The sequence below is a fragment of the Bos grunniens genome, chromosome 10, assembly GCF_055505025.1.
Source record: "Bos grunniens cultivar Pamir isolate PY7600 chromosome 10, Bosgru_T2T1.0, whole genome shotgun sequence".
In the NCBI taxonomy this organism is placed as follows: Eukaryota; Metazoa; Chordata; class Mammalia; order Artiodactyla; family Bovidae; genus Bos; species Bos grunniens.
Genome location: NC_141174.1, coordinates 20154672 through 20182486, shown reverse-complemented (window position 1 = coordinate 20182486; position 27815 = coordinate 20154672). Strand labels below are relative to the sequence as shown.

At 43.2% G+C, this 27815-nt stretch overlaps 1 protein-coding gene across 7 annotated transcripts in view; it reads left to right on the top strand.

Moving 5' to 3' along the window:
- The window catches only part of SIPA1L1 (signal induced proliferation associated 1 like 1), a 190357-nt gene that overhangs the window by 128947 nt on the left and 33595 nt on the right, over nt 1-27815 (top strand). For 5 of the 7 annotated variants that reach the window (XM_086319958.1, XM_086319964.1, XM_086319960.1 and 2 more), the window contains 5 exons: nt 12111-12260; nt 16552-16676; nt 18987-19049; nt 19492-19610; nt 23189-23631. In XM_086319958.1, the coding sequence (XP_086176084.1) occupies nt 12111-12260; nt 16552-16676; nt 18987-19049; nt 19492-19610; nt 23189-23631 (900 nt within the window). The remainder of the gene's footprint in view (nt 1-12110; nt 12261-16551; nt 16677-18986; nt 19050-19491; nt 19611-23188; nt 23632-27815) is intronic. The other 2 variants (XM_086319962.1, XM_086319961.1) reach the window with 1 other exon arrangement.

Sequence of the window (27815 nt, the reverse complement as noted above, 5' to 3'; positions counted from 1 at the left end):
GCAGAAAGTTGGAGATTTTCAAAACCACACTGTGATGTCTTTTATCTTAAAAGACATAAAACATTGTCACTTAACTATTTCAGAAATACTAGAATACCATGTAGAAATAATCTGATCAAAACAGGCAACCAAAAAAACCATAGTTGTCTTTCTCAAATTCCTCATGTAATCCTGGGGATTTATTTACAGAGCCTTGCTATTTATCTCAATAAAAGATTCCTCTCCCAGAGTGGCTACATTCCCATCTGGACTCCTCTTGCTTTCATTATTTTCGGGAAGGAAAAGCATCCAAGCGATCGCTGAATGAATTCTTTGTTCTGCACATTCCAAACTTGGCTCCCTCTGAGGTGTGTGTTAGCTGGAACTCATGATTTGGCCCACATTTTGAAAGATGAACCTAGGAAACCGTTGTTTAGAGAAGGACCTTTTGTTCCTCTCAATGCTATTTTCTTTCTTTCCAAGACAGTCATCAGGATTTTATGAGTGAAATCAGTTTCACGTTACTTTCTGTGATATTCCATACAATAAAATAGCAGAATGTATTTTGATGCCATGTTGAATTTAATTTCTGCAACAGAAACTAAAGCTTATGGCTGAATGTTCTGACCTCTGAAAGTGAAAATATTTTTTGTAGCTTATTATCTTCTTAGGATGCAGGCAAGTGCTATAGAATGCATCACTCCATTTATAGATGTTCTTTCTGTGGGTGTTTGTGTGTACCTTTCCCATAACTCTACTCAAAGGATAGGGAATTCTCATGCTGTCCCTGTAAGACTGTAATAATAGCCCTGTGGCTCTCCAAGGCGCAAGAAGAAAGTGGCAGAAGTGAGGCTACCAGTGGTTTTTGGAAAATTTAACCTCTGCTGAGTCCTCTTAGTGTCACATGTCCTTTAAGACACTGGACTAGGATTTCAGATCTAACGATGGAGGGTTTGCAAACGCTAAGCTCTAAGTTTTCAGATTATTTGTCGCCTCTTCATTTTAAAGGGTGTGGAATTAGATGGCTGTTCTTCTCTTGTAAAAATGTAAAAGTTTGGTGTCCTATCCCATCATTCCTAACTTTCAGTAAAGCAGTATTTCTTATTTAAGTTTTAACTTTGAGGCATACATAGAAGGTATTATTTGAGAAACTTTATGTTGCTACTGTTTGCCGAATGAGTATTCAGGACTCCTGATGTTCACCAGGAATACTTCCCAAGTCCTCCATTAAGACCTAGAGTCATAAAATAGACCTGAGAATATCATTTCCTCCATGAAACATAGTAAAATAAAACTAAAAAATGTAAGCATTCCCTTCCTAGTTCTACTGAGAACAAATTACCTTACTGCAACATGGACGTGATGCTCCTGGCTGGCCATACCTCCCCATCTGACTGTCTTCCTTCATCCCAGCCCTGCCCCTTTGGTACCATCTGCCTTTGTACCTGGCCCACCTGTAGAGTGATACGGACCTTTCGGATGTATCACAAGTGGTCAAAACTGATGCCACAGTCTGCCATTCCTTGAATCTTACCTTACCAATAGTGGCGTAAGCCTGATACTGAGACTAAAGGATGGTCCCTTGGTATCAGTATAGGATTGGTTCCAGAACCTCCCTGGATACCAAAACCTACAGCTACTCAAGTCCTGTAATTAACCCTCACATCCTCGGCAGGTCCGCAGGTCATGAACATAGTAGTATATGTATTGAAAAAAATTTCCTGTAAAAGTGAGCCTATGCAGTTCAAACCCATATTGTTCAAGGGTCAGCTGTATTGCCTTTACATGGTTGGTTTGTTTCATTTTTTTTTTCTCCCCCAGGTCAGGCAAGTTGTATTAAACTGTAGAGAGCCAGCTTATTTAGGATGAAGTGTACAGCCACCTCAAGCCTACTCTGCACATGCTACACAAACCTGCCTACTTCATTCACCATGACTGGACACAGCACAATTCATTTTAAATGAAAACTGAATATGCTGCTTGTAGAAACTTAATTTACTGCTTGTAGAAGCATAGTTTTCTTGAATTGTATGCAAGTTCTCAGACTTAAAGGTCATTAGAAACAATTAAAAAAAAAATACTTGTGGAACAGATTATCCTTTTTTCACAATTTTTATGACAAACTCAAAGGTGTTGGTATTTGGAGTTTCTAACAAGAATTATTTAACTGAATTTTGCTCTCTATACATTGATTAGAGAAACTGACACAATAGGAGTAGATGACCCATTTGCCATCTAAGTAGAATAAAGTCTGATTAGATTTGGTTTAAATATAGGAGCTTTATGCTATCTAGGTGGCCTTTCAAGTATAGAATTTTATGGTATTTGTGGGAGAAGTTCTTATTGACAGAATTCTTATTTTTGTTCAGTAGCTAAATTGCGTCCGATTCTTTTTGACCCCATGGACTATAGCATGCCAGGCTTCACTGTCCATCACCAACTCCGAGTTTGCTCAGACTTATGTCCATTGAGTTGATGATGACATCCAACTATCTCCTCCTCTGCTGCCCGCTTCTCCTGCCCTCAATCTTTGCCAGCATCAGGGTCTTTTCCACTGAGTTGGCTCCTTGCATCAGGTGGCCAAAGTATTGGAGCCTCAGCATCAGTCCTTCCAATGAATATTCATGGTTGATCTCCTTTAGAATTGGCTGTTTTGATTTCCTTGCTGTCCAAGGGACTTTCAAGAGTCTTCTCCAGCACCACAATTCAAAAGCATCAAGAACTGACAAAATTAATATTTAACAAAAACAGGTGATATGGTGCAATCTCTATTTTGGCCTCAAATTCATCTTGAGTGTAAGGATAATACTGAAATTAAGTTAGCTGGCTGTGGCACACTGAACTTAACACATTACTGTGTTTAAACATAGTATGGGATTAGTAATAAAACCCTGATCTGTGTTAATGTGCTCAGAAAAGCTTAAGTATTTTAGGGGCTTTGCATAAACAACAGGCATGTTGGCATATAAAAGAATTTTCCTTTCTCCTTTTTATAGATGAAGTATTGCCAAGCTTTCTATAAATATTTAATGTCAGATCATACTGAACCAATGCTCCTTTTGCATTTTACCTGGATGCCATCCTCTCCTCGTTTTTCCACTGCATTTAGCTTTCAGCAGCTGGATGGAGTGTTGCTTCGTAAACAGAGTTACAGCTGGCTATGCTTGCAGCCTCCCTAATACCCTCCTCTGCAGATGTCTGCACTATGCAGGGCTTGAAGATCATGCCTAGAGGATATTGTTGAAACAAATGCAAATAGTTCTTCTATTTCTGTTTCAGTATCCATTAAACAAAAACTCCCCTTCCCCCACCCGTAGGCCTCTACCATTCTACTTTCTGTGAATTTGACTGTCTTGGTACCTCACATAAATAGAAGATTTACGTTAGTGGAATCATCCATTGTTTGTCCTTTTGGGATTGGTTTATTTCACTTTAGCATAATGTGTTCAGGCTTCATTCACGTTGTAGCATATGTTGAGTTTTCCTTCTTGCTTATTAGCTCAGGTTACTGTAACAAAATACCATAGATTCTGTGGCTTATACAACAGACATTTACTTGTGGAGTCTGGAAATTCCAAAATCAAGGTTCCAAAAGGTGTGGTTCTTGGTGAGGACCCTCTTCTTGGCCTGTAAAAACCTTCTTGCTGTGTCCTCACATGACAGAGAGAGGAAGCTCTGGTTTCTTGCTCCTCTTATAAGGGCACTAATTGCATCATGGGGGCTCCACCCTTATGATCTCATCTTAACCTAATTACCTCCCGAAGGCCCCACCTCCTAATGTCATTACACTGGGGTTAGGATCTCAACACATAAATTCGGTGAGGAGTGAGGGTGGGAGGATCCCCGGGGGGCACAGTGGTAAAGAATCCACCTGCCGATGCAGAAGCTGCAGGAGACAGAGGTTTGATTCCTGGGTCAAGAAGATTCCCTGGAGGAGGGCATGGCAACCCACTCCAGTGTTCTTGCCCGGAGAATCCCATGGACCGAGGAGCCTGGCGGGCAAAGAGTCAGACACGACTGAGCGCACGTGCACGCAGGTGGGGGGAGGGGCACGTTAAGTCTGTAACCTTTCCCCTTTTCCAGACGGAGTGATATTCCATTGTGTGTACCACATTGTTTATCCATTCATCCACTAATGCACGCTTGGGTAAATCAGTTTATTTTTATAAAATTAAAAAGCAGGTAAAAGTGAAACACTACAATCTGATAAAGCCATAGAACCGAAGCTTAGATTTAAGTAGAATTTTTGCTTTTTATTGACTAAGTTTAGAATACTGGTATAAAAGTTATATTGTGAGTAAAGCTGTCTACTGTTGACTCAAAGTGAAATGTGAGTTGTTCTTGATGGAATTTCCTATCATTGGTTTCAATTAGGTTGGAACTGAATTATGGCCATTTTATTTGTCAGCCAAGATAAGGTATAAAGCAGAGAGCTAGCGGTACTCAACTTAAACTCACCCAGCTCTTAACCCTGCTTTGCCCCCAGCTCTTCAAAGGAGTGAGTGCACTCTGGCATCCGCACTGGCGTCACTTTAGATGATTTGCAAGTTCACACTTCTAGAAAGGGCTTTCCAGGTGGCGCTCGTGGTAAAGAACCCATCTGCCAATGCTGGAGACCCGAGAGATGCAGATTCGATTTCTGGGTCAGAAAGATCCCTTGGAGGAGGGCATGGCAACCCACTCCAGTATTCTTGCCTGGAGAATCCCATCAACAGAGGAGCCTTGCGGGCTACAGCGCGTGGAGTCCCAAAGAGCCAGACACAACTGAAGCAGCTTAGCACTCATGCGCTTTTAGATGGGAGTATGAAGGTGTTTTCTATTCACGCGTTCAGGAAAGGGACGCAGTGGCCTGAGCCTGGCACCCCTCCTGGCTCCCTCTCCTTTACAAACCGTGGAGTGACTCAGGGAACAAACCCAGGGTGCTATAAAGCTGAGGTTCTACAGTTACTCTGTTCCATCTGAGCTCGTCGGACGGGCCCGATACATAGTGGGTCTTAGAAAGTGGTAGTTGCGGTCTTGCTTGGTGTCATTTTGTGGGTGCTCTTCTAAACACAGCTGCCTGGGGTTGAAAGGGGGCTCTGGTTCCAGTTGGGGACTTAGGGTTGAGGGTAGAGCCGGCCACACCGGGCTCCTGAGTCAGTCTGCAGGTTGGCCTGCGTCCAGGCCATGCATGTGGTGAGTCAGTGTGTTTCCAAGGAGCGGGTTGTGCCGTCTTCAGCTCCAGTTAACCTTGGTGAGACAGAGGGTGAGTTCAGGAGGCCTGCTGTGCTGGGAACAATCGTGGCGAACTGTGCAGTTGTGGAAGGAAATGCTGCAGAAACCATCTGGTGAGTTGGAATAGCCTGAGAGATGAGCTTGAAAAAAGTGGTTGTTCTCTGGGAAGAGGAGCGAGGTGAGCCGTGGGCGTATTATTCTGTGTCAGAGAGTTGTTCTTCTGAATGTGTCCAGCCGTGGGGTCTTGCCCTCTTATCTCTTTTAAGGGAGTTCTGCCTTAGGAACCACCCAGGGAGGCCTGGCCTGCCCACACCTTATGGGAAGGATCTGAAGGGCCCATGGTGGCCCTGAGGCTTCTTCCAGAAGCACCCCTTGTCCATCCCCCACACCTGCCAAGGGGCAGGCCTTCCCAGAAGCCAGATGTGACCCGTGTCCTGCCTTGTGAGAAGGCAGCAGGAGTCCTAGGCCCTTTGTCCGATGAGGGCACATAACCCATACAGACAGATTTACCATCAGGAATTTAAATAACTCTCAGGGGTGAAAAAAGTGTATCCTGCTCCCTTATATCTGAAACCACTGACATTTTTCTTTAAAATTTGTCAGTTGCACTCCACATGTAAAAAATTTGGAAATTAGTGATACTGAAGACAGGTGAGCTACCTAGACCCACCCCCACGGTCATCAGTGTGACATTTTCCCATAAGCATCTTGTTGGGAACCTGGGGTAATGGCCAGTCTGGCCAAGGTCTGCCTCCACTCATGGCGATCCCTCCCTCCGTGTGGTGAGAAAGGGGCAGCCTGCCATCCACCTGCGTTAAAATATTGGCCATTCCGGCATTCTTACGCGGAAAATTCCACGGACAAAGGAGCCTGGTGGACCACAGCCAGTGGGGTCGCAGAGAGTCAGACGTGACCGAGTGAGCATGAACAGAGAAGCTTAGGGCAGTTGTACAGACCGGGTGGGGGTCTTGGAGACCCCTTGAGGAAGGTGCACACCAGCAACCACAGCACAGAGGCCACCACCGCATGCTGTGTTTTGGCTTCTGCATCACTTTTTTTGTGTGATGCAATGGGATTGAGTTTATTTTTAGTTTCTTCCAGTTTTTAAAAGCCTAGCATGCTCCAGGAGACCACTTAACTTCTTCTCACCAAAGGATTTGGTTGTGACTCTCTTCATGAAGTATTTGAAGGGAAGGGAAGAACCAATTAAAATTAAAGAGGCTAGTATTTGTGGTGGGCTAACAGATTCTTTCTATATGGAAATCTCACTAATTTTAGGCCCATTTCATCAGTTCTCTTGGGCCTTGGCAAAAAATAAAGGACAGTATTTGGTCATTGCCCACCATCGCAGGGGCTACAGGGCCAGCTCTGACCATACTACTGCTTTGCTGCAGAACTTTCTAGGCTGCCCTGTTGCCTAATAGATGAAGTTTGTGCTCCCTCAGTTTACCAAATGTGGGCCCACCCTACCAGACACATTTGTCCTCCTGGTCACAGCCTGCACCAGTATCCTACCTGGGTCAAGTGTTCCAGCCAAAGGTACTGCTGTAATGGCCACATACGCCCTCCTGTTCTGTGTCCTAACTCTTGACTTCTGTAAAAATCCTTTGTTTCCTACAAAATGAATCTCAAGTGCATTTCCTCACAAAGCTTGCTTTTCCCATAGGATCTGACCTCTAACCTGCCTGAGCTGCCTCTGCATTCAGTTTGAACTGCCCTCGTGACAATAACATTCTACTTGCATTTTGCTTAAGAGCTATAGGCAGCTGTTTTTTTACTGAGCTCATATTCTGTGCCACGCTCTGATCAAAGTCCCTCATGTTGAGTTTTCTCAGTTGATCCGCCCAGCCACCCAGTAAGTTGGTTGCTGTTTATTCCTTTTACAGAGAGATGAAATCATTTGTGCAGGGTCCTTTCTGGTTTGTGGTGAAGCTGATATTAGCACCATCAGAGCGCCTTTCTTAGCCACCATGTCCCAAGAATGAAATCTACCACCGTATATAGGTGGTGCTGAAGAAATACTTGCCAAGTTTGAAAGTGAGAATTAGTAAAAAGTGACAAAGAGAATGAGTGACATGAGTAATCACCAGTATTTGTAAACTAATAGAAGTTGATTTTGTTGTAGATTATTAACATGCATTTCATGTAAAGCATTCATAGCTCAGTTGGTAAAGAATCCACCTTGTAGTGCAGGAGACCCTGGTTTGATTCCTGGGTTGGGAAGATCCCCTGGAGAAGGGATAGACTACCCACTCCAGTATTCTTGGGTTTCCCTTGTGGCTCAGCTGGTAAAGAATCTGACTGCAACGCAGGAGACCTGGGTTCAACTTCTGGGTTGGGAAGATCCCCTGGAGAAAGGAAAGGCTACCCACTCCGGTATTCTGGTCTGGAGAATTCTGTGGACTATATATATAGTCCATGGGGTTGCAAAGAGTCGGACACGACTGAGTGACTTTCACTACTAAAAATATATCATTAAAAAAAATACTTAAGTCTTAGAAAAAAAAAAGAAATACTTGCTAGATAAATGCATTCATGTTTACACGCTAAGGGGGCCCAGCCACATGTAATCAGGGGCAGCTTCAGGTATGTGCATAGGGCCCCACACTTAGAAGGGTCCATGCTGGGTTTAATGCTCTGCTGTTGCTGTCTTGAAAGTTTTAGTATGTTTGAACAAGGAGACCTGAATTTCGTTTGCACTGGGCCCCACAAATGACGTAGCTAGTGCTGTCTGCAGTTCGTTTTTATCTTCTGTTCTGTAGAGTCACCCTTAGATATAAAGTTGACTCATCTTAGGAGGCACCCACGATGTGTGCTGGTCTATGAACGTCTGAAGGCTTGCCAGCAACTGGGAAGTGATGATCCATTTATCTCAGTGTGATGAACCGCGGTACTTTCCTAACTGTACGAGAGTTACTCATGGTTGTAAACTGATCTTGTCCCAGGAGGCTCATCAGAACAGGATTTCAGTGGTCCAGTCTGAATAGCTGGTAGGAATTGTATAGTTAGAAAGCCAGGGATAGCTCTGGTTCACAAAGTTAGGAAGAGACAAAAAGATAGAGGGGTGAGTTGCTCTGATTCGAACACAACTTGTTCAAACCCTAGTCTGAATACAGCAGCCAAGTGATGTTATTACGTTGAATCATTTTAGAGAATTTTTTTTAACAGAATTCTGGGAAGAATCCCGGTTCATATGCATTGCTAAAGACAGACTTGAACTGAATCCTGTTCTCTGGGTGAATAGCGTTTTAATTGCTAAGTTACGGTAAAATGCTGTGCTTAATTATGGACTCGGATATCTAATTTGTCAGTCATCGCTGCTATTTGAAACTCTCTTGGTTGTTCTTGCCATCATTCCGCTGTTTGCACTTGAGATACAGAGGGCCTTATCTCCTTGGACACATCCAAGCACTGCTATCCCTTTGGAGTAAAAGGCAGGAAATGGGCATAATTGAACCCATACATAACTATGCAAGGAAAAAAATTTAGCATCAATTACGCAGATACTAAGAGTTCCTTATCCATAAATTGGAAAATCACAGTCTCAAGAGATCAACTTAATAAGAGCCTTATCAATATTAACATCATATGTGTAGTCCTGTGAGTAGATTCATGGGGAGGGTGTGGTGGGATGTGGGTTATTTCATTAGATAGCTGGATTTTTTTTTTTTTTTGGCGCTTCTCTTCCTTTTATCTTGACGTGAGAAGGCTTCTGGAAAAATGAAGAACTGATATTGATCTTGGACCATTTCTTCCTAAATGTCCATTCCAGTCAACTGTCTGTTTTCATTACAATGAAATGTACTGCATGTAAGTGGAAAGCTGGCGTTGAGTGTAGTCCTGCAGACTATGGGAGTATTGTCTGTCGGTCTGATGATCATGACTTTTTCAATTGCTGCATTCTTTGAACAGTCCAAAAGCCCCCAGTGTTTTATTTCTGCAGAGGGAAGTCAAAGCCATAGAGAAAATTTAAGATTGGTTACTTTAAAAACATTTAGTTATTTCTCAGCTAAATTGATAAAAATGTAGGGAAGAGAATCTACTGAAATAAATGCTAAAAAGGTTTTTAGATACTTCCTTTCTAACCGTGAACATAGCATTCTCAAAGAAGATTATTTCTTGATTCCAAAAGATGTCACAGCAAGTGACAGATATATTCATCTTAGTCCTATAAACCTATTCAGACATTAATAGGGGCTCGTTAAGACTGAGAGAAAGTAGAAAGATCTGTGTTTATCTCAAAAGAAAAGAAAAGACTTGTGATCCCCTCAGGTAGAGTTGGGGGCAGGGGCTTGGAGGTTCAAGAGGCTAGCATGCTGACTTCCTCTGTGAGCCAATTTGGGGGTTACTCTTTTTCAAAGTATTAAGACAGCAACCAGCCAAAATTCCAGTAATGATCAGCCATGGTCTCTCGCAGTAGACCGCCAGTGCCAGGCAGGCAGGAACCTCCCACTCTCTGAACGAGATATGTTTTCCAGTAATATTTGTGAGCTGGTATCAAATTCACAGTATTTGGAAAGAATACTAAGTCATCAGAATAAGGGCTAATTCTGAATTTTTTTTTTTTTTTTTTTTGCCTGCCCTACATACGTCTAGAATCATAAAAACATTTGGGTGGCATTCCATCAGTTGCCGTGTGTGTGGACAGTCCAAAACAATGCCACTATTGAGTTATGTAAGTGCAGAAGAGGCCTGGGAATGAATGCTGGCCTTCTGGAAATGCTATTTTTTCACTTTGGGATAACTCCAGTAACCAAGTAGAATTTTCTGATACATCTGCCAAATAAAAGAGCTGAGGTTGAGAAGTAGCATAAGATATTTAATGTACGTTTTGGAGAGCAGGGTAAGAAAAGCAAGCTCTAAATATAAATACGAAAGTTACATCTTGACTTTGGCTATGGAATCTTGTTGTGACTTCCTCATAGAAGCAAAAACACTTACCATGAATATAATTCAATGGTGTTACTTGTTTATCCCAAAAAGAATTAAAAAAAATCTTCAGGCCCCCAGACATTGGCCCCAACGGTGTTCACATTTCTGCTGTCATCTCCCTTCTTTTCATTTTTAGGTAACACCTCCTCTTCGCATTAAGAAAGGCAAAGCAGCAGCAAAATGAAACTGTATTTGAAGTTTCTCTGTATTGTGCATGCGTGCTACGTTGCTTCAGTCGTGTCCAACTCTCTGACCCCGTGGACTGTAGCCACCAGGCTCCTCTGTCCATGGGATTCTCCAGACAAGAATACTGGAGTGGGTTGCCATGCCCTCCTCCAGGGGATCTTCCCAACCCAAGGATGGAACTCCTGTCTCTTAGGTCTCCTGCCTTGGCAGGTGGATTCTTTACCACTAGCGCCACCTGGGAAGCCCTTCTCTGAATTAGGTGTATCTAAAAACCAAACTCTTCAGGCCGAAGTGGTTCGTGCTGTTCTAGTTTTCTTCTTTGTAACCTCCTCCTTCCCTTCTTCCCCCCACTCCAGTCCCTTTCCAGTTACTTCAGGATAAACAGTGAGAAATTTGGGAGATGTTTTAATGGAAAAGAAGGGATAACAGAATCACACCTGATAACAAGTTTGTCACTGAGGAGAGAGTTGGGGCTCCCCAAGAGAGATCTGCCTTTTGGACATAGACCAACTTTGGGGATCATATTGTGGGGTATCTATCCTTATTCTTTTTCTGCTAGAAAAGCTTCTGAGTGTGATTCTATTATCCCTTCTGTCAGTTTCCTGTACCTGGAGCCCTCTGCTCTATTTCAGAAGGTACGTACGTTCCCTGTAGGAAACTGCCGTGTTTCAGTGAAGAAGGTCCCAGGGCTTCAAAACTTTTGTCTTCAGCTTTAAGACCCCTTTATGTGCAAAATCATCTGACCCTGCAGACCCCTTGCAAGCTGTCTTACTAAGCACAGAAAAGCCATCTTTCTCTAGAGAATAGCAATAGCCTGACGCAGAGTGCACTGGACTCAGAAATTCAAGAGGCCTGGCTTAGTGAAAAAATGACTTTGATTCCCCTCCCTCAACTATAAAATGGAAATGACCTGCCCTGCTTCCCCTTTACAAGAGCCAATGATCTGAACCAGCATTTGCTTCTGAAATAAAATATCATTGTTTTAGCTGATGTTAAGATTTAGCTGACAGATTGTCACAGGCTTCAGCCTCACTTATTAATACCCTGCAGTTGCCCCAGTGCCTACTTGAATAGAGCAAGTAGAGGGCAAAAATCATGTCTCTCCTGACCACAAAGCTCTGTTTTTTGCATCAAGCCAGTCTGCGGGGTGAGGGACCCGTACTTTTAGAAAGAGATGTATTGGGGGCTAGGCAGAGCACACCTCTGCTGTGTTATCAACTCAGTCATCCCAATGAAATTCAGCAAACTGCAGTTCTAGGCACGTTTCCATGGAGGTTTTTATATGGTGATGCTACTATCAACCAAATTTATACATACTAAATAGCAATATCTGGATATTCATTCCAGACCTTTAGTAATAAAATTGGAAAACAAAGAAGCATACAGAGAATGTACTGGTCTCACTGTGGTCATATACTCTGGGAGAGCCAGTGGGGAAATTGAATTAATTGCCATGTTAATGTCACTGGGACTCATTATATTCTCTGGGCTGCCATACTGCAAAATTGCATAAGCATTTCAGCCCTTGAATTCTGGCAGCTTTTGGAAACATACATGTTTTCTTTTTTTCCCCCCTGTTATTTTTTGACGCCCCCGCCCGCTTCAAGGCCTTTTTCCAGCTGTCCCCTTAAGGGAGTAGTTTTATGGGGAAGTTTCTTTTGTGGGCTTCCAGCTGGCTTTATTTTCACTATCCCCACAAAGTGGCTGCGTTTGTCGCATTCATGTGATAGTACCCATCACACCGCCTTGGGATTTTCCCTTTGAGTTGCTGACTTCACGTTTTCTGTTTGCACACACAGGCTGTCTCCTGGTTCGGACATCTACGTGACGGTCTCATCCATGGCTTTAGCAAGATCCCAGCCATGTCGCAACTCCCCTAGCAGTCTGTCTTCATCCAGCGAGACTGGCTCTGGAGGGGGCACCTACAGGCAGAAGTCCATGCCCGAAGGGTAGGTAAAGTCGGCATCACTGTCTCTGCTCCCGTGTGTAACTCAGATGTGCAAAACAGTTTCCATTCAGCCGGACCCAGTTCACGAAAGAGCGAAAGGGGAAATACAGTTATACTCTGCATTAAAAAATGTTTTCATGGCTAGTTCCAACCTCCTCTTAGAAAGTTTATCATTTTGTAGTCTCTAAGGACTCAATGGCAAAGAAATCAAATTACATCGATTCCTCCATTGTGTGTGTTGATCTTGTTTCATCGTATGGATTTTGCCATTTCTTAAAATTTCCTCCAAAGTGAACTTAGGAGTATACTGCTTGCGCTGGGTAGAGTTTGTATTGATGTTAAAGTAGGGAAAATGTTCATTCTGTCCAAAGCTTAAAAGGATTTTTCTCACACTCTAGAAATCTGTGATTTCAGCCTGTGGGTTGTTTAGGAGCTTTTCTCTCCATCTTATTTGAAAACACTATAAACACCCAAAAGTAACTGTCTGCTTCTGACAAGACTTACAAAGGAAAAAGCTAAGTGTATGTGATTGTAAAGGCTACTAAAAAGGGAAAAAAAATTGGCTTGTCTGAAGCTGGAAAGGAATTAGCAGAAAACATCGCGTGACACGCAGAAACCGACTTTGCAGAGAGGGAGAGTTAAAGAACCATCACAGGCCTCCTGCCAGACACCTCTGAAGACCTTGAAACCACTCGAAATTCAAAAATGGCATGTTGGGGGAAAAAAAGATGTTTCTGTTCCAAGCTTTCTCCAAATTATTTTTAACAGATGCACATATGATTTGTTTACTTTCTTGAGATCTTACCATGTTATAAAACAATTCTGCTTATGAGAATAGTGTCATAATGGATATTTTTTTATTCTATGGTCTTTTGTTGGTTTTTACAGCTGTTAAGCATAATTTTGTTGATGTTTTTGGTTAATGTTTACATTAGCAGAAAGTAAGTAATAAAAAAAACTACAGTAAAACATACTTCCCTCCCCAACTCTCTCCCCAAGGAGTCCATTGGTAGTGTGTCTAAAATGTACATTTCTTTCGTTAATTACTTCAGTGACAATTAGTAAAAAATTATAGTTCTTATTGCAGGCCCCTGCAAAAGATTTTATGAGTTAAGTAGTAGTAGTATTCCATGCCACAAGCCCAACTGATTATTTTTTTGTTTTGATTAGTAGATTTTAAATGGCCTTGTTTGACTTCAAAAGTAAGAATTCACTGCAACTTCAGTATATTTAATACAGTAATAAAATATGAATGAGCTAACAACAACAAAATCCTGTTTGCTTCTCCTCTACATTTCATATGTACTCTCAAGGCATACTAAAATGTAATTTGAAACAGTAATTTTTGGTGATTATTAATGGTAGAAACATGGCTCCAATATTCATGCTATACCATTTTTTTAATAAGGTGGTAATTATTTGACTTGATGTTCGATACTAAGCGTCCCATAGCTGGTACGGAGGGTTTCCCCCATCACTTTAAGGTTAACTGGTGACTGTTCACTGTACTTTGTAACATCAGTTTTATCTGCAGTGAACCTTTACAGGAAGATGCTGCTATAGTGTTTTCCTCTAGATCCCAAGTGAATTGTTGTCTGTATCAGCGATGCAAGAGACTTTAGTATTCATAGTCTGATTGACACGCGTTCCTCACGAGCCAGGTTTGATTCCGAAGTCACACTTACCAAGGGAACAATTGTTAGATCTACTCTGCAACTTAGCCCAGTAAAAATAAATAGGTCCAGGGTGACAGTGAAGCAGGAGTGTATGGAGTCTGCTGTGAACTCATTCATGTTAAACTTGGACAAGCTCCAAGGTGTGAGATAGTAACCACAGGTCCATATACACTGATTGTCTGTAAATGTAATCCGCCCCTCTGTCGCCCTCCCTGTGCTTCAGCAGACTCAGTGTCTGCTGGTGTGTGGCGTGTGCCACCCGCTTGCTGGAGTAAGGATGTGGAGAGCATCCAGATCAGTGGAGAGGCGCAGTTTCACGGGCTAGTTAATAAAACTACTCTCCTGGCATGAAGGGGAAAGGGCACTTGCACAGTTTAGGATGGGAATAAGAGAGAGTTAAAGGCAACAGTGACAGACGGACATAGGATAGGGTCTGTTCTGCCGCCCTTGGAGATGTGTTTTGGGGCCACATGCCCTAAGGGATGTGGGCAGAACAACATGTGCAAGAGAGGCGGACTGGGCAGATACGGAGCTGGAGGATCATGGTGTGAGAAACGTAACCAAGGCTGTGCAACCTGCAGGCAGGCTTGGGGAGTCAGGGAGGCCACGATGGCTTTCTCCCAGCGCTCTTCAGTGAGGGATTAAACTTGTATCTAGGGGTAACTGAGATCAGTAAGTGAAAAATCATAGAGAAGACGTTTGGCCCCTTGTAAGGAGGATATTCCAGAGCTGTCAGCCTGCCCTGGGGAACTGTAGACGGACTCATGAGGGAGAAGGTTCTTGGTCATTGAATGCATTTCGTGTATCAGCCAAATGATTACTTAAAAACTCCTTCACATCGGAACTGTGACTCCTAGAGTATTATAAAGTGCTCCTCCAAACAGAGACAATTAGGTTCTTCAAAAAGAGGTACAGTGTAAAGTTAGAACAGGTTTTGTCTGAGCTCCTCAAGGATGGGGCCTTCGCAGCCCTGATGGCCTGGCACAGAGTGAAAGAGGCTTGTGTGTGAGAACTAAGACCAAAAGTTCATTGGGTGGAGCTTTTTTCAAGGCAGAGTTGAAAGACAGACAGGCTTACTTTATCATTTCTTTAAAAGCAGACAGCCAGAAAAGCATTTGGCTTTCCATTTATAGAGGTTTAAAAAGTTGTCTTGGGTTTCCGCTGCTACCAAAAAGTAAAACTAAGATTCCAATTCACTTCTTTCTTTGATCTCTGTGCCTTCTTGAAAAAAAAATTAGTGTACTTAAAATAGGATCATTGGAGCCAACTGGAGGATATTCACAGTTCTTTTAAACAAAGACCCGATTTAGGAAGTGACAGAGATCATAATTAGTGAATTCTTTTTTTTTTTTTTTTTGATGAGCCTTTTCACTGAAATTTTCGTCAATTCAACTTTTCATTTGTTTTTAATAATGGAGGTAACTTCAGTGATGCTTATGAGTTAAGCTTGTAAATAACTGTCATTTGTGCAAAAAGTAACAAGGGAGATATTAGAGTAGGAGTTTTACTAAAATATTTCATAGCCTCCCCTACGTTGCAGAGGCTTTTATATAAGTTTTTCTCCCTGGATCCTTATGAGAGTTGCCATTTTAAAAATAAATAAAGGCAGAACTTGAGTGACTCCGGGTGGGGAAGCTGAACTCAGCTGCTGATCTTCCTCCTCCTAATCTCCTTCTCTTTGCAACACCCCGATTGGTGGTTCTCCCCACACATTTATCAGTTTGTAACAAAGACACCTGTCACACGCATCAGTTAATTCAGGTCCTGTTTTGTGATTTATTGTATCGATTACTTATGAGTTCATTAGTACCCACAGACAGATTTGTAAATTTCCATGTGAATCTTTGAGTATTACACCCTGGCCCTTTTTCCTGGACTCTGTCAGCGTTTACTTTGCTGATGTTACTAATCAAGGCATATACTTTAATTAAGCATATATTATATTACTATTCTACCTAGGAAAAGTTATTAGTAAAATGAGCTCAGTTAAATAGATAAATGTTCTTTCCAGAAATAGACGTTTGCCTTTACATATGCCAGCTCACCCACTTCCAAAGTGCTCTTCCAAAGGCAATTTGAAATTTATACGTCTGGAAAGTGGTCCCTATGTAATGTAAATGATAGCAATCTTTGTCTTTCAGACCCTAGAGTAAGAGCTTCAGAAAAACTTGTTCCAAGCATGAGTGCCTTAGTGATGTAGCAGATTACTGAGTTAGGAGAAACCGCTGGAATGTGCCAGTTGGACAACACACAGAAGGAACACTAGGCCGGTGACGTTTTTCTTCTGGCTGTGAACGAGCGTCAGAGCTTACTACACAAGGGCCAGAAGGCTTTGGTTTTTTACCGTGTCTATTTTAGTTTGGCTCAGTGCTAATGACTCTTGCCCTTGTTCACAGTTTACATACTTAGATACATACTCTGCTGAACAGAGGGATGTATCCCGACCACAACATCCACAGTTCTGGCATCCATGTATGCATGCACGAGACTGAGTCCAGACCTGTGAGCAAAGCTGGTAGAACCTATCATTAGAGCTCAGTGCGTTACACCCAGGACTGCCTTCCCGTATGGGCGAGGTCCCTGACGTTGTCTTTGCCTTTGGGGAAATCCCCCCAGGTTTGGAATCAGCCGCAGATCCCCCGCCTCCATCGACAGGCAGAACACCCAATCAGACATTGGTGGCAGCGGGAAATCCACACCCAGCTGGCAAAGAAGTGAAGACAGCATCGCTGACCAGATGGGTAAGTAACTAATTCCTACAATGAGCAAGGTGCTTTTATACCCAGGTGACTTTGGCTGCCCTGGTTGATGTCATCAGTGCATTCTCTTCTCTAGTACATTCCTGGGTCATAAATAGGAGTGATCATTAAGTCTGTTAATGTGTGTATAAGTCAAAGCAGCAATTAAGACCTGAGAGAAAAGTCAAGGAATTCTATTCATCAGTGACCCTGACTTTGAAGACAGAAAGTACATAGGAATTATTTTCAGCACCAAGGTTGAAATGCCAGAGTAGTAAGACACTTATGTGCTGTCTCCCTCCCCCGCCTTGTTTATTTATCTCTTTGTTTTTGCCTACTATAAAGGCCCTGGGAGATTAGTTGATATTCTTAATGTTGAGTTTTAAAAAATTTAAAAGCTGTGTACAAAATGGGTAAGAGATATAATTGTTCTCTAGTCACCTCTTAAGGATGCCTTTCTTCCCTTATAGGTTTTTTATTCCCCCTACTCTGCTATGAAGCTATCAGCTAAGGAAATGTCTTAGGATAAAACCAGCTGGAAGGGAAAAAGATTTGCATGAGTGAGCCTTCCTTTGGGTTTCTGGCACATGGCCCTCTCCCTCTCCCTGTCTGTCTACACACTTCTCTGATGACATCTAAATACTAGTTGATACAATAACATTTTGCCATGAAACAGGATTGAGTTTTAACACAGTAGCACCAGGGATTTAGCATCAACACAGTTGACACATCAGGGACTAGAATCCAGACTGTTAAAGGTTTTCCCCCCTTTGCCTCTATCTAGTAGCTTTCCTGTCAAGGTGGAATAAAAAGAAATCAATTTCAGGGCTGAAAACAGATTGCACTGCAAAGACCTCATCGTTTTATCCTCTCTGCAAACACGTCCTTTGGTTCTGTTTTAGTGACTACGCCCATGTTCCCATACCTGGCGGGGGAGGGCATCCTCAGTGCAGAGGTGGGGTCCATGCTGGGACTCTCAAAACCCACGAACATGGAAGGGAGTGGAGATGCATTCGATTAAGACAGGAGTTGAAGAAGAGAAGCAGAATCCTCAGGTTCTGAAGATAGGCTTTGTTCCACCCCTTCAGTGCGGCGTGCGCCTTGTTATTGAAGCCATCTGTCATTCCCTACTCTCGTCCCACTCCCCACCCCCCACCGAAAACCTGAGCGTATTCGGATCCACTGTTCCGCTCTTGACAGAACGTTTCGAATCCCATATGTTTTGATACCGTGGAAATGGTAACGACACATGTGAACAGGATCCCTCCTTCAGCATGACTTTAGCAGCTTTTTTCGGCTCCTAGTTGCAGGCTTTGAACAAAGCTGCCAGCGGGCCTTTGTGCACTGTTCAGGGTCACGCTTCCCACTCATGTGAAGTCGTACAGGGAACGAAACAGTGTCTTGGGACTGGAGAGGGTAATTAGAAGGCTCGTCCTAGGCCCATAGTCATTCTTTCGCATAAACCTTCCTCTCGTCTTTTTTTTCCCCTTGTATCCACTTTAGTTTGGTGGCTTCTCACACTTCATAGATAAGGTTCTGAAATGAATACCGGTGAATCTTTTTAACACATTGGTTCATCCTTTTAGTAAGCTTATACCTTTTCTCTTAAAAAAAGATACTTCTAGAGCCTGCCAGAGAAGCCTTTTGTTTTTTTTAAAACAAAGACCTTTCTCGATTCAGAATCTAAGGCTACAAAGAAAGTGTTCAAATAAATTTTTATAACTTTTGATATTCTATCATCCCAAAAGGATAACCCAGCCCTTTCTGCCTGGCACTTCAGAAGGAATCTGGGGCTTAGCTGACACAAACCATGCTAGGGAGGAATCAGGACAAATAATTGTTATGTTCTCATTCCTCAGTACACTGTATTTTGTGGACAAGGGACTGACCTTCCTACACTCAATTTGTAAGAACACAATTCTCTAATGACCTTCAGGTCACTGGTTGAAAATGTCAAGCAGATTCTTACTCATTAGCCAGGCTCTCCCCGTCTTTGTCCATCCGCAGATGATAAGCTGATTCCCAGGGGAGACCCAGAGCTTAGCTTGTTGAATTGGCTCACTCATCTCAGTTTGTTTTTCCTGCCTCTCCACTTTTGGACACGGTTGAGAGTCAAAGAGTACACTGCTCAGTCCTGTGCGTATTAGGAATGGCGTTGCACGATTGTTGCCATCAGCTCTTAGGTGTGTTAAAGAGGCGAAGTCGCTTACCTTTCACTTTTGGAAGAGCCCCATCCTGAACGCCAGCGGAGTCCAACAGGAAGCAATTGTTTTAAGTAAACTAGTCGCTGTGTGTCTTTTCTGTTGTGCTTAGCTTACAGTTATAGAGGACCTCAGGAATTCAATTCTTTTGTCCTCGAGCAGCATGAATATACAGGTAACATATGTCCAAAGTGTCATGGTAAGTAACACGCGATTGCATCCATGCCTGTCTAGGTAACGTAGACCAAGGGAGGTTAGCCACACTTTGCAATGAATGGATGTCATAAATTTGATCCATATATTCGAGACTTCCCTGCCTCCCCAAGCCGAAAATTGACTCCTGACTTTGCCGCATTGTTCATGGCCTCTGGTTTGGTGGCACTTGGCTCTGCTCATGTGTATGGTGTCACACACTGTCACCAGCTGCAAGCTTCACCCATCAGCCACTTAGCTCTTGACATGCTGTCTATCGTGCAAACTCTCGACAAGCTTCCCGCTGAAATTCCGAGTTTGCTGGCCAGTGAACTGAGAGGTGCGGGGGCAAGCCGTCCTCATTTGTCAGCCTGTGCCCGCGTCTGTTTAGTGCCTGCACCGTAATGTCCTGTGCTGTGTTCCAGAGCCGACCTGCCACCTCCCAGCGGTATCCAAGGTACTGCCAGCTTTCCGAGAGAGCCCCAGTGGGAGATTAATGCGTCAGGATCCGGTGGTTCATTTGTCTCCAAACAAACAAGGGCACGTAAGTTAGCTATAAAGTAATAAAAATGGTGCAATAAAAACTGCTGCAATGGACAGGAACTTGGGCAGACTTTGGGAGGTGGTGAGGGACAGAGAGGCCTGGTGTGCTGCAGTCCATGAGTCACAGAGTTGGACACAACTGAGAGACTGAACAACAACAACAAATAAAAATGGTAGATTCCCAGCCCTGTGCCTTTCTTGCAAAGTGGAAATGGTACCGGTCTGCTCTCTTATTCTTCCACAGCGTCAGAGGGGAAGTCATCCTAATAGAAAGTGGGCACTGGCTGCCATAGCCCTGAAATGTCTACTGCAATGGCCTTAAGCTTTTTGTTGTTGTTTAGTTGCTAAGTTGTGTCCGACTCCTCATGATCCCATGGACTGTAGCCTGCCAAGTTCCTCTGTCCAGGGGATTTCCCAGGCAAGAATACTAGAGAGGGTTGCCATTTCCATCTCCAGAGCATCTTCCCAACCCAGGAATTGAACCGGAGTCTCTTGCAATGCAGGCGGATTCTTTACTCCTTAGCCACCTGGGAAGCCTGGTCTTAAGCTTGTTTTGAGATTAAATTGAAATTCCTCGTCAGGATGCACCTGCTACCTCCACGGATTTGGATGGAAGGCCATGTGATACCATCACAGACAATCCTAGTGTCTGGAATAGAAATGTACTTGATTAAGATTTTATTTGCTTACACAGTTGGCCAGCATGAGATATGAATGGTTGGAACATCAATCAAGGAGACAGACAGCATCCTGACAACTTGCCCTACCGCTTCTCTTTCCTTCCAGGGCTGCACTGATTGTTGTCTCTTTACCATAATTATACACAGTCCCCCATCAGTTACAGGTAGAATTGGGAATAAGAGACTCTCATTTCCTCCCTCTTTAAATGCAGTGGATTTCCTTGGTCTGTCTGTTCACTGGAATGTGTATGTTTATATTTATGTCATTTTATAGAATGAGGGCATAACTGAATTTAATAATCACTGATTTAATGAGGGGGCTCAATTTTTTTTTAAATTGAAATGAGTTTTGAAGTGTAGACTTCACAGGTTCATGAGCAAGCATCCTGTACTGGGCTGTGGAAGAGAGATTTACTGATGAAATGTGATGCTGTCACAGTTCCATTTGTAAATGCGAGATACACTGGTCCATCTGTCAATTTCCCCTCCTTCATTAACACTTTTTATATTGATTACATGGTCAAATACTATTTTGGCTAGATCTGGTTAGATAAAAAATATTCTCAAAGTTAATTTCACCTGTTTCTTTTTCTAAAATTTGGCTAGAGCACTTAAAATTCCAAATGTGGTTTAAGTTATATCTACATATAAATCTGTCACATACTCTACACTCTCAACACATCTGATTGTGGACTGGCCACATTTTTCAGTGCCCAGTCGCCATACATGGCCTGGGGTTAGCAAATTCTATAGCCCAGGTCCAGGTGCTCCAGGGGTTCTGCCCTGTAGCAACTGGGCAAATTAAATGATGGCCTTGTAATGCAAGTAGTTATTGAGAGAAACTAGAGTAGCACCAGTGAAGTAACTGGGAAATCCTTTTGCAAGGGGAGATCTTTCACTTTGAGATTTGTCCTCCTCCAGCCCCCTTTCCGTAGCCAGTCAAGACACACACACGTCTTTCCTCTTCTTTTCTCTCAATCTCCACCAAGTATCTGAACTTTCAGCCCTCTAATTTAAATACTGTTTTACTCAGATATCCTTTGAAATCATATTTCTTTGATAAATGGTAAAATCTTTCTGAGCAACCAAGCCACTATCCAACAAGCATTCTGCCCACATTTTTTTAAATTGAGATATGATTCACATTATTCACGTATCAAAACATTCACACATTTAAAGTGTATTATTTCATGGTGTTTGGTATAGTCACAGAGTTGTGCAACCAGTACCATGATTTAACTCCAGAACATTTTCATCACCCTAAAAAGAAAGCCTAACTCTTCCATCCCCTCCAAGCCATTGACAACCACGAACTTACTTTCTGTGCCTGCGGATGTGCCACAGAATGTCCACATGTTGACATTTCATATGAATGGAATCATATAGTGTGTTGCCTTCTGTGTCTGGCTTCTTTCACTCAGCATGTTTTCAAGGTTCATCTGTTGGAGCATGTGTTAGTACTTCGCATCTTTTTATGACTGAATAATAGGCCGTTGTATGGATATAACAACATTTTTTCATCCATTGATAGACATGTGAGCGATGTCTACTTTTTTGGCTATTAAAAATAATGCTCTTTAAAATTCATGTGCAAGTTTTTCTTGTTGACGTAGGTTTTCATTTCCCTTGAGTATATAATTGCAGCTGTTTTCCCACAGAGCTGCCCCGTTTTACATCCTACCAACAATGCCCACCATCCTTATTGTCTGCCTTTATTCTAGTGTGTATGAAGTGTTACTTCACTGTGGCTTTGATTTGCATTTCCCTAATGACTAATGATACTGAGCATCTTTTCATATGCTTGTTGACCATTTGTATATCTTCTTTGGATGAATGACTATTCAAATCCCTTGCCCATTTTTTATTGGGTTATTTGAAGCACGGAAGTTTTTAATTTTGATGAAGCCCAGTTTATTTTCTCTTCTGTTTTTTTTTGTTTTTTTTTTTTACTTTTTGTGTCCTATTTAAGAAACCATTGCATACTCCAATCGTTTGTATACCTAATTTGTATACATAATCCATGGAGATGTATACCTATATTTTCTTCTAAGAGTTCTGTAGTTTTAGCCCTGACACTTAGGTCTTTGACCTTTTTGAGTTTATTTTTCTATGTGGTAAAAACCCAACTTCATTCTTTCTTGTATGTGGATATATAGTTTCTCAACACATCTGTATAAATTTTACCTCTTAGCATTCCTTAGAAAAGCTGTCTCCTAAATAGATGCTATATGAAGAAAGAAAAGATATCTTTTCTTTCTAAGAAAAAGTCTTACGTTCTGCCTTCTGTTTACTCTGATCAATACGGTCTTTCTAGTTAAAAGCCCCTTGGAAGTATCACTTTCTATTTTAAGACTGAGATATTAGAAGACTCTAATGACAGTTTTGACTTTGCTGGTCACACAGATGGTAAAGTTCCACCTGCAGTGCAGGAGACCCATTCGATCCCTGGGTCAGGAAGATCCCCTGGAGAAGTGGGAACCCACTCCAGTGTTCTTGCCTGGAGAATCCCATGGGCAGAGGAGGCTGGCAGGCTGCAGTCCACAGGGTCACAAAGAGTCGGATATGACTGAGCGACTAAGCACACATCCAGTGTCAGTTTAGGGATGTTTTTTTCCCCCCTGATTAAGACTCCTTCGATGCTATAGTTGCTTCAGCATAAGCTAAGCAAACTAAATAATGAAAAGTGGATTCTAAAACAGCAAAGTTTCCAGCACGTCCTGCCGTGAAATCTTCTGAATAGGTTTTTCCAGGTACCCCCGCCTTGCTTTTAGTCATCATAGAGGCGTTTTTGTGTCTCGAACCCCCTAGGAAGACACATTTCAGAGTCATTCCCCCGGTATTTGTTTCCTGCTCTTCAAGAAGCCCAGCCTGTCGTTAAGGAACCCTGCTTTCCTTGCAGTCCGACAGCCACTACTCGAGCCACTCCAGCAGCAACACCCTGTCCAGCAACGCGTCGAGCGCCCACAGCGACGAGAAGTGGTACGACGGGGACCGCACCGAGGCCGAGCTCAACAGCTACAACTACCTGCAGGGCACCTCCGCGGACAGCGGCATCGACACCACCTCGTACGGCCCCAGCCACGGCAGCACGGCCTCCCTGGGGGCGGCCACCTCGTCGCCGCGCTCGGGGCCGGGCAAGGAGAAAGTGGCCCCGCTGTGGCACAGTTCCAGCGAAGTCATCTCCATGGCAGATCGGACTTTAGAGGCAGAGAGCCACGGCCTGGACCGGAAAACCGAGTCCTCCCTGAGCTTGGACATCCACACCAAGAGCCAGGCCGGCTCGAGCCCTCTGACCAGGGAGAACCCCACGTTCAGTATCAATGATGCTGCTTCCCACACCAGGTAACTGCCCCTCCCGCTCCCGCCTCCTGCATCCAGTTTCTGGCCTCTTCTCACTTTCCTTCCATCAAGAGTATATTTTTTTTAAAAGGAGCAGGGGGGCCGCCTTTTGCACAATGGTGGTTAATTTTTATATATTTATTTACCATCCAAATCCTTTATTTCTACCATCCTAGTACATTATTTTAAACTGTGAGAAAGGTTTGCACATCTGTTTTTTTGTAGCTGTATTTGATTTTATAAAAATGTGCCTAACTGCATACCAGAATGAGAGGAGAATTTTGTCCTGTGGCTTCCTGCTAGTGATAGAGAATGTAGAATGAGACAGTCTATTGAAGAAGTAAGAAAATCTGGACCATATTTTTGAAAGGAAGGGGTCTTTTCCAAGACTAACAGGGCATATCATGTTTGATGCTGGACGCATCCTTAACACTCTCTATCAGAGGACGTCGCTTATCCAGTGTTTGCACAGCAATCTGTTTTCAGTAATTGGCTCCTGACAGTGATGTGTTGAGGGCAAGGGGTGTCCAACAGGAAAGCATGGCTAAAATTAGACACAGCCCATCTACCTTTCAGAATAGAAGCGTGCACATTCCCCTGTATCCTCGGTGATCACGCTGATAGGCAGGATAAATACTGTTTTTCATTTCCTCTTTGGTGTTTGAGCCTACAGTCCAGAATATGACAAGCTATTCGTCCTTTTAGGGAGGAAACACTCGTCACTATCTTTGGGGGCCTGTTAATCTCATGGTGGTTTCTCCTTTTGCCTTCTTTTGTTGTCAGTCATTGATCAGCTTGTGTGATAGCATCTAACCTTGGCGTCTTCCAGTCCTCTTTTACTCTTACGCCCTAAAGAAAAGCATCAGAGAAGTTGAGTTTAGTTTTGCTTTTCCAGTGGGAATCCAGGCACATAATCTGTCAGTAAACCCCAGGTAATCTTCACGAGAGAGGACATACTTGACTTAATTTGGATTTGTTTCACTTGATCAGTTAAATAGTCAACTTCTCCCGTTGTCTGTATTGTTACTGATAAGAGGCACACACTTCCCATCTTTTAAAACATTGATGGTATGAAGCATTTCCTGAGTTTTATCTCTGTTTACCATCACCGTGTTGCAGTAATAAAAAGAGATGGTGACAGGCCTGGAAACTGCACGGCCCCCTAAGCAGAAAAGCAATTGGGAAAGTCATCTCAGTATTCTTGGGTAACATGTATCCAATTTCCAGTCTGTAATTCAGAAAATAGAATGTTTGGTGCAGATGGATTAAGGAAGTGTTTGGAAAACAGAAAGCCAGGCATCAAATACCATGATAATATAATGTAGATGTAGAATCACTTGACTCAGTTATGTGACTGGCTTGCTGTTTCTAGCACACCCACTGCCTCATTAAGTACAGCCTGTGCACTGACTCAGAACATTTTTCAGTTCACAGTAGTTCCTCTGTGGTTTTCAGGTTTACCTTGACTCCTAGATTTGGTTTTCAGTTCTTCATTCTGAAAAGAGAATGTCTTTTTTGAAGTAGTACTCCATCTGGGGAATGTATCTCTGATCTAATTGGATGGCAGGAGAAAGTCACAGGTCTTGTCTAGAATGGCATTGCTCTGGAATAAAGTTCAAAAGTGCTGGGCCTCTGAAGCCAAAGCATAGAACGTGGGCTGTCCAATCTAACAGATCTACCAAATCCGAGGGGAGGTACGAAGCACCCTCTGAAAAGTCGGCACCTGGGTTAGCATTGTCTGAATGTGCTGACTCGGCTGCCTGAAGGTCTTAAAGGATTAGCCACATTTTCTGCTTCCAACTGACCATGCAGAAATCATTGAAATCATCATTTAGAAATAACTCTTCTGTTGAAAGTCAAGGTTGCTTGGGAAGAATGTGGCCTTTCAGGGAGGATGGCAGGGCTTCCCACCCACTGGTAGGTTGAGTCACATTCATTTGCAACTCTGGTAAATACGGATGCTTTGTGACTCCAGTTTGTTGATCTTGGCAGAGGGAGCTGGATAATCAGAGCTTTAGCAGACTTCCTTTTCTGGAGGAAAGGGGGGACTCAGCCACCAAATGCACATTGCTCGAGAAACTAAAATCACTGCAAATTAGGGTGTTTGCGTCCTCGGAAGACAGGAACAGCAATTAATGTGGAGATCTCTTGACAGTGCATAAAAGAGCTTGTACCTGGGGCTTGGTGACAAAATCTAAATTACGGTGATTAAGCTCCACTGCACATTTCTGCTGGGCTGTGTTCCTGCTGCCTCTGTCCTCCAGTCTGCCTGTTGATGGCTGTGCAGGTTTTGTGTGGCCCTCCCATGAGAACTGCTTATAATGTAGGTTGGTAATTACAGAGGGTTATTCTATCTGGGTGTCACTGAGAGGAGCTGTACACATTGAAAGCTTTCTACAATTAAAAAGTCTATTAATTGCTCTTAAGTGTTACTGCTAGAATACACATTGTCTATGAAGCTTGAAGCTTGGAAATTTAGGGAGAGCTCTTTTAAAAACGAAATTTGTTTTTGTAATGGGTGTTTCACTTACAGGTCTTAAACCACTCAGAAAAATGATCCGTGGTGATCATAGGAAAGGTGAAGATAGTTTCAATTTTAGTATACTCTTATCAGCTGGGTTCACTTTGTCTTAGAGTTCTGGTCTTGGAAGTAGGCAGTGTCTATTTGTGTGGTGACCGAAGACTTCCTTAGTTTACAGAACTCTCATCCTGCTGACCACCGGCCACTGCTGAAGGCAGAACTAAGTTCATGACCACGTATTATAAAGCTAAAGGGGAATTCCCTGGCAGTCCAGTGGTTAAGACTCTGAGCTTCCACTGTAGGGGGATTCCATCCCTGGTTGGGGAACTAATATCCCAAATGCTCCACAGCGTGGCAAAAAAATAATAATAATAAGTTAAAAACCCCACCTTGGACTTGCACACGCATCTCATTTGTAGCATCCTGACCTGACCTGTTTTGAGTGTCCAGACTTCTGTTCCCCACCCCTTATTACCAGCTGTCCTGCTTCCCACAGACCCCCTCAGAGCCCTCACGCCAATTAGTATCCACTTATGTGATCACATGGGGTGGGTGGTGTGTCACCCAGAGCCAGACATTCTGGGGTGTGAAGTCCGTGGGCCTTAGGAAGCACTGCTGTTAATAAAACTGCTGCTGCTGCTAAGTCGCTTCAGTCATGTTCGACTCTGTGCAACCCCATAGATGGCAGCCCACCAGGCTCCCCCGTCCCTGGGATTCTCCAGGCAAGAACACTGGAGTGGGTTGCCATTTCCTTCTCCAATGCATGAAAGTGAAAAGTGAAAGTGAAGTCACTCAGTCGTGTCCAACCCTCAGTGACCCCATGGACTGCAGCCTTCCATGCTCCTCCATCCATGGGATTTTCCAGGCAAGAGTACTAGAGTGGGGTGCCATTGCCTTCTCTGGTTAATAAAGCTAGCAGATGCAATAGAATTCCAATAGAGCTGTTCAGAACCCTAAAGGATGATGCCATCAAGGTGTTGCACGCACTATGTCAGCAAATCTGGAAGACCCAGCAGTGGCCACAGGAATACTAGTAAGGTCATGCTTAGCATCTTGCATGTTAGGCTTCAGCATTATGCGAGCCAAGAACTTCCAGATGTCCAATCGTCCAAGCTGGGTTTAGAAAAGACAGGAATCAGAGATCAAATTGCCAACATTTGCTGAATCACACAGAAAGCAAGGGAATTCCAGAAAAGCATCTGCCGCTGTTTCATCGACTACACTAAAGCCTTTGACTGTGTGGATCATAACAAACTGTGGAAAGCTCTTAAAGAGGTGGGAATACCAGTCCCTCTTACCTGTCTCCTGAGAAACTGTATGCAGGTCAAGAAGCAACAGTTAGAACCCTGTATGGAACAACTGATTGGTTCAAGATTGAGAAAGGAGGCTGTCTGCGGTCACCCTGTTTGTTTAACCTGTGTGCGGAGCACATCATGAGAAATGCCGGGCTGGGTGAGTTACAAGCTGGAATCAAGATAGGTGGGAGAAACATCAACAATCTCAGATATGCAGATGATACCACTCTAATGAGAGAAAGCGAAGAGGCGCTACAGAGTCTCTTGATGAGGGTGAAGGAGGAATGAAAGAGCCGGGTTAAGACTAAATATTAAAAAACTAAGATCATGGCATCCAGCCCCATTACTGCATTTCGAATAGAAGGGGAAAA